This window comes from Pogoniulus pusillus, chromosome 23 (genome assembly GCF_015220805.1).
Source record: "Pogoniulus pusillus isolate bPogPus1 chromosome 23, bPogPus1.pri, whole genome shotgun sequence".
Classification (NCBI taxonomy): Eukaryota; Metazoa; Chordata; class Aves; order Piciformes; family Lybiidae; genus Pogoniulus; species Pogoniulus pusillus.
The window spans coordinates 18,464,984-18,474,654 of record NC_087286.1 but is presented as its reverse complement, the minus strand read 5'-3'; the positions used below and the strand labels follow the sequence as shown (position 1 = coordinate 18,474,654).

Below are 9,671 nucleotides of genomic sequence, written 5' to 3'. Positions count from 1 at the left end.
GCTTTGCTGATTTGCGTTATCTTTTCCTGTCTTAACCCAAGTTTGCTTTGTTTTCCTCTTTTAACTGACCCCACTCCCACATAAACACCTCTGAAATAATAAGCAGCCTTTTAATTGGCTTTATTTGGGGAACATATAATTTAGGGGTGGAAACTCTCTAATTTCACTTCTTCTCTAGAGGGCAAGAAATGGAATTTTACAGCAATTTAAGCTGTGAATCAACCCCAAATTTTAAAAGTAGAATAATGATGTGGCTGCTATGTTTTGCTTTCAGCCATGGCACTCAAAAACCCACATACTATAATAGAACCCAAAGGATGTTTAAGTATATTCAAACAACACAGGAAAGCTGTAGAGATGCCAGGTAGACAATGAGGGATCTGACCTCACACGAAGCAGGCAGGAGGGCTGCAGCTTTTGAGACAAAGCAACAGAAGGCGGCAAGGATCTTGTTTTCTCACTTCGGGCAATCACACTCACTTCTTCAAATAAATGCTTTTTGACATTACTCTTTTTCCCTTTCCACCTGCGTGTCCTCCCCCCGCAAAGACACAGCTTTGCCAGCGCACCGCCGGCCTCCGGCAGACGGGCTCCCGGCCCCAGGAACAGTCGTGCTGCTGCTGTGCAGCAGAGCCGGCGCCGGGCTCCGCTCTTTCCGGACAGGCGCCAGCCGGGGCCGCTCAAGTCTGCTCTCCCGTCCTAATGCCGCCTGGGAACGGGGGCTCCGCCCCGGGGCCAGCGACCGTCCCGCCTGGCCCGCAGCGCCGCCCTCCCCGCGGTGCCGGGGCGCGGGGCGCGGTGCCGGGGCGCGGTGCGCGGTGCCGGGGCGCGGTGCGCAGTGCCGGGGCGCGGTGGCGCTGCAGAGCCGCGGTGCCGCCGGCAGGGGGCAGACTTCACCCGCACGGCTGGCGCGCGCCGGGCAGCAGCACGCGCTTCGAGAAACTTCCGGAAACAGCCGGGCGGATGTGACGTCGGCAGTGACGGCGCTTCCTGTTTGCGGCTGAGGGGAGCCGCTGCCGTTGCCGTTGTCCCGGGCTGCTGGCGGGAGGGTGGTGGCCGCGCTGCGGACGTACCGGGGCAGGTGAGTGCGAGGGAGTGAGGCTGTCCCGACACCGGCCTCACTTCGTTCGGCTGTGTGGAAACTGGGAGGGGGATGAGCGGAATGGCGCGCTGGTTCCTGGGCCAGGCCTGACCTGCGTTTCTGGGCCAGGCCTCGGTTCTTAGCAACAGTGTTGCTGGTAACGGGGCCTCCTGCGCCGCCATGCTGCGCGCCGGCGGCGGTGTGTGCCCTGCGGGGAGACGGTGCCACCGGCCTCGAGATTTTCTGCCGAGGTGTTGGGGCGGTGCGTGGCGGCGGTTCCGGGGCGGCCGGAACGGCGTTCGCGTGGGGCGCACTGGGGAGCGGACGGGGCGGTGGGGTGCTTGGGGGCGGGCAGTGAGGGAGCCGCCTTCGGGCGCAGGGACTGCGTTCTGTGACTCGGAACGGAGTTGATGCAGTTCGGGATCTTTCGGCTGCACGGCCCCAGATGGGATTGATTTTCGGTTTGCCGCAAGCAGAGAGGACCTAGGGAAAAAATAAATCTGCGTTTCCATTTTTGCTTGTTGTGGTTTCAGTTACGAAAAGGTGAGGGAGAGCCTCATTTCGCCCTCTACTTTTGAATGCGTTGGACATACCTTAAAGTCTTGTTCCTCGGGGTGTACTTCTTTATCATAGTTGTAAACTAAACACGGTGGGGTTTTGTTTTGTTTCGTTTGTTATTGTTTTTTTTACCTGTCAGAAGTAGTTTAGTTAAGTTGTGTTGTATTTATTCAGAGTAGGTCAGCAGTGAGGTTTGTTGTGGGTGAAGGTGGTACTGGCTGAACGTTTGGCAATTGCAGTTGCCAAGTTCTAAGCTAAGTTGAAAGTGAGGAACGTAGTTTGTCGTAAGTATTTACGGGGCGTCTAAGAGGACAGCAAGTTGGAAGCGAACTTACTTATTGCCTGTGTTCCTGTTTGTAACAACATTTTATACCGTGTTACAGCTTTATTGTCAGAGCTGTCCTTGACTGCTCAAAAGCTGTTCTGTAAGCTTGAGCTATTCTATTGAAGACATTGGAAAAGATTATTCAAAATACTGAGCAAATCTGTTTTGAATTTTGATAACGATAAACTGCTTGTTTGGTTCTCGTTTGGCCACAGTAACATCACAGAAGCTATATTTATAACAGAGCTAATGTGGAAATGGTCAAGCTTGTGATATTGCCTTGCCGATCAGTGATCAAGCCCTGAGTTTTTAGAATATAAAGCCTCAAAAAGAAGAACAAAGTGTTAACATGGGGAAGAGGTGAAACGAAACTAGCCTCTGCCTCTCAGGTATTCTGAGGTCGGTGTTGCTGTTGTGTGCAGACTTTAATTTTTGTTTACTCTTTGGGGAGCCTTGTACTCCAGATTTTACGTTCAGCTGGTGGTTAAAGGACCATTTAGTTTGCTAGATTATGTTGTTGATAAGACTTGTTTGGACCAGTGAATAGATGTATTTACAGATCTTGTTTCTGCTTACTTTTTTCCTTTTAAACAGCTGAAATGCTAACTAGTGCCCAACACCATTCTAATTTTGACTCTCTTGCTGCCTTTTCAGAGAGATTTCAAAATGGAAGTTAATTTAGGATTATGTTTTCTTAAATAATCAGAATTCGGAGGAGAAATTGAAATCTCTAGTTTTACTGGCAGTACTATTTAAACTGCAACGTTAATAATTTCTGTGCCCATAGACAAAAAAAATATCTTTCTTGTCTGTCAGATTTGTCTTTTTAGCACTTGTGCTTTCTGACTGTAGCATGTGCTTACATATCCAGCTTTTCTCATTGGTGTTTTCTTCTCTCTTGATGCAGTTTGCTAATTTGTTTTGACTGGACTTTGGGAGAAAGCATGCAGAATTTCAGTTTTCTGTAGCACAGGACTTTTATTTTACTATATATGTGTTTTTTAATAATAGTAAGTGGAAAAAATATATGTCTTTCGTTGACTAGAAGCACGTGGAGAGAGGAAACAACTTAGTTAAATTATCATCTCAATAACAAGGCTATATTCATTCTGTGTAGTATTTGGACTGTACTGACAAAAGAAATATCTCTGTTGATTGGTTGGTTGTTTTCAGTACTCCTGCATCTGTACAGCTATGCTTAACACATTGGCATAGTTAGGTCTTTGAGCTGAGGTGGGGCAGGTTGAAGATGATGGTTGTGTTTTGCTGTGAGACCAGAGGCATTGAAGTTCTGGCCTAGAACTGGATTGTCACATCAGCTTGAGCAGACTGAGTGCAGCTGTGTTCTGGTGACTATTCTTCTCTTGTGCTGCTTGCTGTAGGGGATGGTGCATCTCAGACAGTCAGTACGCTGGACTTCCAGACTTGTGTGGACCATTTGTCTCTTACCATACAGCAGTGTTTTGAAGTGGGTGTATTGACTTAATTTTTATCTTAGCTGTGTGAGGTTTAATATTGTAGTATTTTGCTCCTAAAGTAGGAGGTGCTCCATTTCTCTAATAGCATTTATGATGAACCATGTCATCTGTGTTCTGAAAACATTTTCTGTCAGCATTTTTTCCTTTGTCTGGGTTTATGCAAGATATGGAAGGATTAGTGAGAAGTTATTTAGCCTTGTCAAAACATGTTGGATTTTGTATATAATGGTTGTTAATTTCAAGATAGATCTAAAATAAAACTGTAGTCAGTGATACTTGTGGGCTTAAGTTATGTTTGCTTTTGGACAAAATACTACGTTTGAATGAATGTCAGATATTTCTGAAGTTTAAACTTAAAGCATTTTGCTTTTGTTTATTTAACTACTAGGGAAGAAGTGATTAGCAGATACGAACTTCACTCCTACTAGTTGTAGGTTTAATTTATGTTTTCAGTTTGTTCTGAATCAGTGCTGAAATTCTACTGGTACTGTTTAGGACTCAGAACTACAAGGAACTTAAAGCTCATAATAATTTTGAAGCCATTTGTGGCCACGTTACACCAATTTTTGTTGAAGCCTTGTTAATTCTTTTCAGTAGAAGAAATTCTCGATCTTGAAATGTAGTCTGAATCTCTTGACAACCTGTTACCATTCTGAAAAAGAAAAGGGCATTTGCTTGAATGTGATTTTTTTGGTTTTGTTTTTTTTTTGGTCTGTTTGGCTTAAGTAAAATTACCATGACTCCAAAAACTACTTCAGGGGAAAGTGTGTTGAAACTTGAAACAATTTTCTTTTCCCTGAAGGATCATCTAGCTGCATGTGATACTTGCCTGAAACCTTGCGGACTTGATCTTTGCTGTTTGAGGCTTTCACTGTTAGTAACTCCTGAATCAAACAAGGATCATACATTTTTTTAAAAGGAGTTAGGAATACTTTTATTTTGTATAAAATAGCCTTTTATGGTTAGTTTTAAGAGAGTGCCAGTGTTCCAGATATTTGCATGATGCAATTCCAAATTTGGACACCTGAGTTGTGTTTGGAAAAGTGCCCCTTTGCTTTAAGGATAGCTGGTGAATAACTACCCCTTGATTTAAGGCACACTCATAGATCAGATAGATAAGTAGTTGAGTATCAGCCAAGGGTGTGAGGGTAGCCTGTTCACTGATCTACTTCCTCTTCCAGTTTTTCGTAGCTGCTTTACATATCTTTCACAGATGAAGGTTTGCCTTTAAAAAAAAAATTTCTTCTACCTCCATTTTTAGTAGGTTAATTATTTTCCAATGGTTTCTTAATGCCCTCTACAGGCTTTCTCTGTGCCAGGCGGTAACACAGACAGGAAGGTCCTGCAGTTGGCCACAGTTGCATCTTGCTCTCCACAGGGAGGAGAGGAAATGAGCAGGGTTCTTTTTGGTTTCTTGCTTTGAAGGGTGAGAGAACCTGATGCAGGTGGCTTGGTCTTGGGTTTGGTGTGGTTTTTTTTTTTAATAGAATGTGAAATGCCAGTTAAAGCAGTCTTTTTAAAGCAGTCTAGCTGCCTTTTCTCCCGTGTGAACTGCAGTCTCTCCTGTAATCACAATATCCAAATCTACCCTGTTTTTCTATGTGAAACAGGATGTTTGGTGTAAACATGAGATTAAGCTTTTTGGAATGTTCATGTTATTAGATTCATCTCATGAGGATGCTGTGGTTGTATTAATGTAATGAGTATAAACATTGCTATTTAAGTATGTTTTATTAACTTTAATTACGTGGTAAAATTACATTTTTCTACAAAACTAATTTCAAGAATCCACAAAGTTAAACTGTGACAACTTTTCTAAGCCTCAGTAGGTAGATGCTAAAAGTACTAAGGCTTTTAATATGCCTCAGTCTGTACCACACTATGTGTATTGGTGGGAAGAAAGATTTAATGTTGATGCACTATTTAAATGTATTTGTCAGATTAGTCATAGATGTTTTCTCATTATGTATTGCACTGCACAGAATCGAAGTAAGTTTCTTAGTATTCTCAAACTTCCTCTTAAAAGTTTTTCTGGTCCACAGCACAAGTGTTAACACTCGTACAGTGGACCTTTGCTAGTATGGCCAAGAGACTGCTCATGGTTTCAGCTCAGTTAATTGTGGCACATCCCACATGTTGTTGCTAGAACTAAGACCTCTTATTTGGAATTTGCCTGAGGTTTTGGGACTTGTGTAGCTGCTTATGTTACTCATACGTACTAGGTGAAATGCATCTGATTGTTGCCCGAGCGGTGTGATGATCTGCTCTGAAGAGCTGTGGTCTGGTTTTTTGGTTAAGGCATAGGGTGACACTGGAAGGCAGTTTCTGTAACTGGTACATGGACATTGAAGATAGTGACCTCTTCAAGCCGGTGAGCTTGCTGAGCCACTGGTACAAATATGTCTCAGAAAGCATGGCAGGTAGTTATTGCTTTGTGGTTGATCTTTACTTATTCTTTTAAAGGGGTAGTGTGGAGAGATACAGGCAAGTAATTACAATTTGTGGATTGCATTTGAAGTCTGTAGCTTATGAGCAAATGAACTTCATTTGAAGACTAAAATATTTTTATGTCTCTGAATTTACTGCACTGTAAATAATGAAAAGCTTAGCAAAGGTGTCTTAGCTATGTGAAAATCAAATTAAGGTATACTGGAAAACTTCTTCAGTGTGTGTGTATTGCTTGGTATTTTATGTATGAGCCACAAGAGTATTAGTGCTACTGCAGCCTGGAATAGTGTGAAATTTCATCAGGTCCAGCAGACATACTGGTTTCTTATACAACTCTTGGAATATGAAAAATCATGTATTTTTAATCATAGGTTGCAATTCCCAAATATCCTTCAGTGTGTGCATCATCTATTAACATAGCAGAGACATCTCTGTTTTCTTCAGCTGTTGTTGAGTAGGTCAGACGCAGGCTCAAGGTGGACTGAGATTGAGAACAGGGTACTTATTCTTCCTGTGCTGCTGGCAGGATGCACTCCTTTAGATCAGTTAATAGAAAGCAGGCAGTTACTGGGAATTGAATGGCTGTGCAGCTTGACTGGCAGCTTCTGAAAGCTTCATGAGTCAGGAATTTGGAACTCTGTCTCCCTCTACCCAGGTGACTCTACCAGTCACTGAGCTTGACCTCTTCTGGCATCTTTCAGGACTCTCCATGCTGCCCCATTGCTTCATGGCCAGAAATAGATAACTTTTTCTGTCTAGGCTGACTGCAAAGGTCGCATGCCCCTTGGTGTCTAAGTTTCTTCCTGACTGATTTAAGAATTTGTTTGGATACCTTCCTCCCTTCCATATTTAGTTAGGGTACTGCTTTGTCATCCCTTCAGGTTGTGCATCTGATTACACTTCTTTTCTTTGTGTTATCTGATCTTATAAAACTGTAGTGCTCTCTATGTATACATCATCTGTATTTTTTTTCTTGGCTTTTATGTAGCCAAGGTCTTTGCTGTAAAGAAGATTTATGAGCTGGGTTTCAAAATAATTGTGAGCTGATCTAGCTTTGGGATATGCTGTAGGAAGGAGGTCTGAAGCCTGACCGTGGAATCCCATTAGTTGCCTTGGGCTAGCATAGGCAGTAGGAGCTTCTGCTTGGTAAACCATAACAAAGCTGAATTCTCAAATGGCAATTCAGCACTCACTTTTGGTCCCAGCTTCAGTCTTCTGTTGGTTTAGGGTATATTGGTGCATGTATTGAGTCTGAACTTACAAGCTGCAGCACTATTTTTTAATGAACAGATCAAGTGTGTGAGGAAATACATGTCGAAATCAGTGTGACTACCAGTGTGCACAAATTTCTTTAGGAAAAGGTGTGACTTTTTTACATAGAAGTTGTTTTTCCTACCTACTTCTCCTAGCTAAAAGCTTGAGTTTTGAATTCTCACTTCAAAGTATCTGCCTGAGAGGAGTGCTAATGCAAGACTTGTATTTAATGAAATAAAAGAATATGGAAAAAACCCTTAGCAGTGTGGTACCATGCTTACATGTTTGTGGCTTCCTGCTGTTGGCTCCATGGTTTTAGGCTGGTATCTCTTGCTAGGAGGGGCTCTGACCCTAAACTTGCCTTATAACAGGTTCCCCTTGTTTTGATTTCTTTATGTATGCTGTGTGTTCCATATGTGCTATTACTCATAAGGACTGAAGGATTTGATAGCTTGGGTTAAGTATGCTCCTCATGTGTAAATATATAGACCTGTTCTTCTAATCATCATTTGATGATTGTAACAATTACAACGACAGAACTAGCAAGGCCAGTTGATAGCAGATGTTCTGGGATGCTTGTAGTAATCTCAGAGTTTACATATTGAATCCTGCCATTGCGATGTCAGTGTTGCATTAAAATAAACATTTAGAATGTCATGTCTCTCGATTTTGTTTATCTTTACTGTTTTTTATTTTAGTTTAGTTTTTTTTTTCAGTGATCTTGCCTGGCTGTGTGATTTATGTTACTAAATATAAAGAAGATTAATAGAGTTCAGTAACTTTGACAGTATGTGACTTTTCTGTTAAGGTTTGAATGCAGAAAGGCATATTGGAATTTTAGTTTTCTAAGACCTGCACATAGGTGTTTTGAAGAGAGCATCTCAGTGGAAGATGGTAGATGTGAAAGATATGTCTCTTCATTTATTCTTTGTTCTTAATACATGAAGTCGGTGTCAGAGATGACATAAAGTGAGCATGATGTATGGTTTCTTTAGCATTCAAAGTTATTAATGTATGTATCAAAATGGTGACATACTGTTCTTAATATACTGATTAAATCTAGATTTTCAGTCTAATTTGTTTCAGGCACCTGCTGTTTACCTGTGTCTCTGTGTTTCATGGGATTGAAAACAGTATCAAATCTGTCAGCTCATACCCGAGCTAAAGTAGTGTTACTGGACAAGCTTTGTTTACAAGTTCTTGTTGTTACAGGACTTGAAAGGCTCAGCTGTTGCTAACAAGACAACTACTGAAACATGGTGGATTACTATGAAGTTCTGGGAGTGCAAAAGCATGCCTCAGCAGAAGATATTAAAAAAGCGTGAGTATCACTGGTGTATGAGTTATTTATTTTAAGGAACAAATAAGATCACTTGACTTCTGGATTCTCATTTTGTTGTCAGTACTAAAATGAGTAGTAGTCACCTTCATCATTCTGAAGAAAAAGCATTTGCGGATTTTTTTAAATGAAATTGGGAAAAGAGTCATGGGTACTGCTGAAATGAAAATGCCATCGGTCACTGGTTTTTGAACACTGTTAAATAAGTTTATATACAAGTGTACATCCAAACTTGGCATGGTACAGGCAGTGACAGCTCCTTTTGTGGTTGAATTGTGGTAACTGTACTTGAACTTGTTTGCAGAGGTGCTTATCAAAGTGAAGTATTTGACATGCTGCTTTTTTTTTTGGATACTAGGTCTTTCTTAACATGATGTCTGGTTTCTTTGCTTAGATTTTGATTGACTGAACATCCATTACTGTTAAAAACCCTATCCTCTTTAAATTAGGAGTGTTCAGAGGACTTAAATGCTGTTATTCCTTCAGATTCACTGTTTAGGTACTGTTTTAAAAGATGAGTGTTTGTAACATTTTCAAGACACACTGTTTACTTTTCAACAAACAGTTGAGAGGAAACTTTTTTGTAGTATGCATTTCTAGTATACCCAAACTATTTCACAGTAAATTTTGAGTGACCTGGAAATTTGGTTTCTCTTTTTCCTTCTCCTAGATACTTGGGTTTAATTAATCATATTGTACTGGTACCTGAAAGATTGTTTTTTTCCTTCTGTTGTTCTTTTGCAAATTTCTGCACATGTTGCTTTGTCAACTCAAGTTTTTGAACTGTGATCTTGTATGACTCAGTGTGAATTGCTCCAATCCAGCCCAAATGCAAGCTTAGCTTTGCCCCTTTTCTTGGTTTAACCCTAGCCAGCAGCCACACAGCCACTTGCTTATTCCTCCCCTGCCCCCAGTGGGATAGGGAGAATAATCAAGAAAAAGTATGTTGAGATAAGAACAGTTGAAATATAATAGTAATGAGAAGGAATATAATAGAGAAATAAACCACAAGAAAAGACAAATGATGCACCATACAGTTGCTCATCACCCATTGACTGATGCCTGAGCACCAATCCACTCATCCTGACCATATATTCTGTGATATGGAATATCCGTTTGGATAGTTCAGGTCAGCTGTCCTGGATTGCTGTCCACCTGCTCGCTGGCAGATCATGGAAAACTGAAAAA

At 41.6% G+C, this 9,671-nt stretch overlaps 1 protein-coding gene across 2 annotated transcripts in view; it reads left to right on the top strand.

Moving 5' to 3' along the window:
* The first annotated feature begins 968 nt into the window (after window positions 1-968).
* DNAJB6 (DnaJ heat shock protein family (Hsp40) member B6) overlaps window positions 969-9,671 on the top strand; it is a 59,294-nt gene continuing 50,591 nt past the window's right edge. For both annotated transcript variants that reach the window (XM_064162809.1, XM_064162807.1), the window contains exons 1-2: window positions 969-1,081; window positions 8,357-8,465. In XM_064162809.1, coding sequence (XP_064018879.1) covers window positions 8,401-8,465 — 65 coding nt within the window. In that variant the 5' untranslated portion in view covers window positions 969-1,081; window positions 8,357-8,400. The remainder of the gene's footprint in view (window positions 1,082-8,356; window positions 8,466-9,671) is intronic.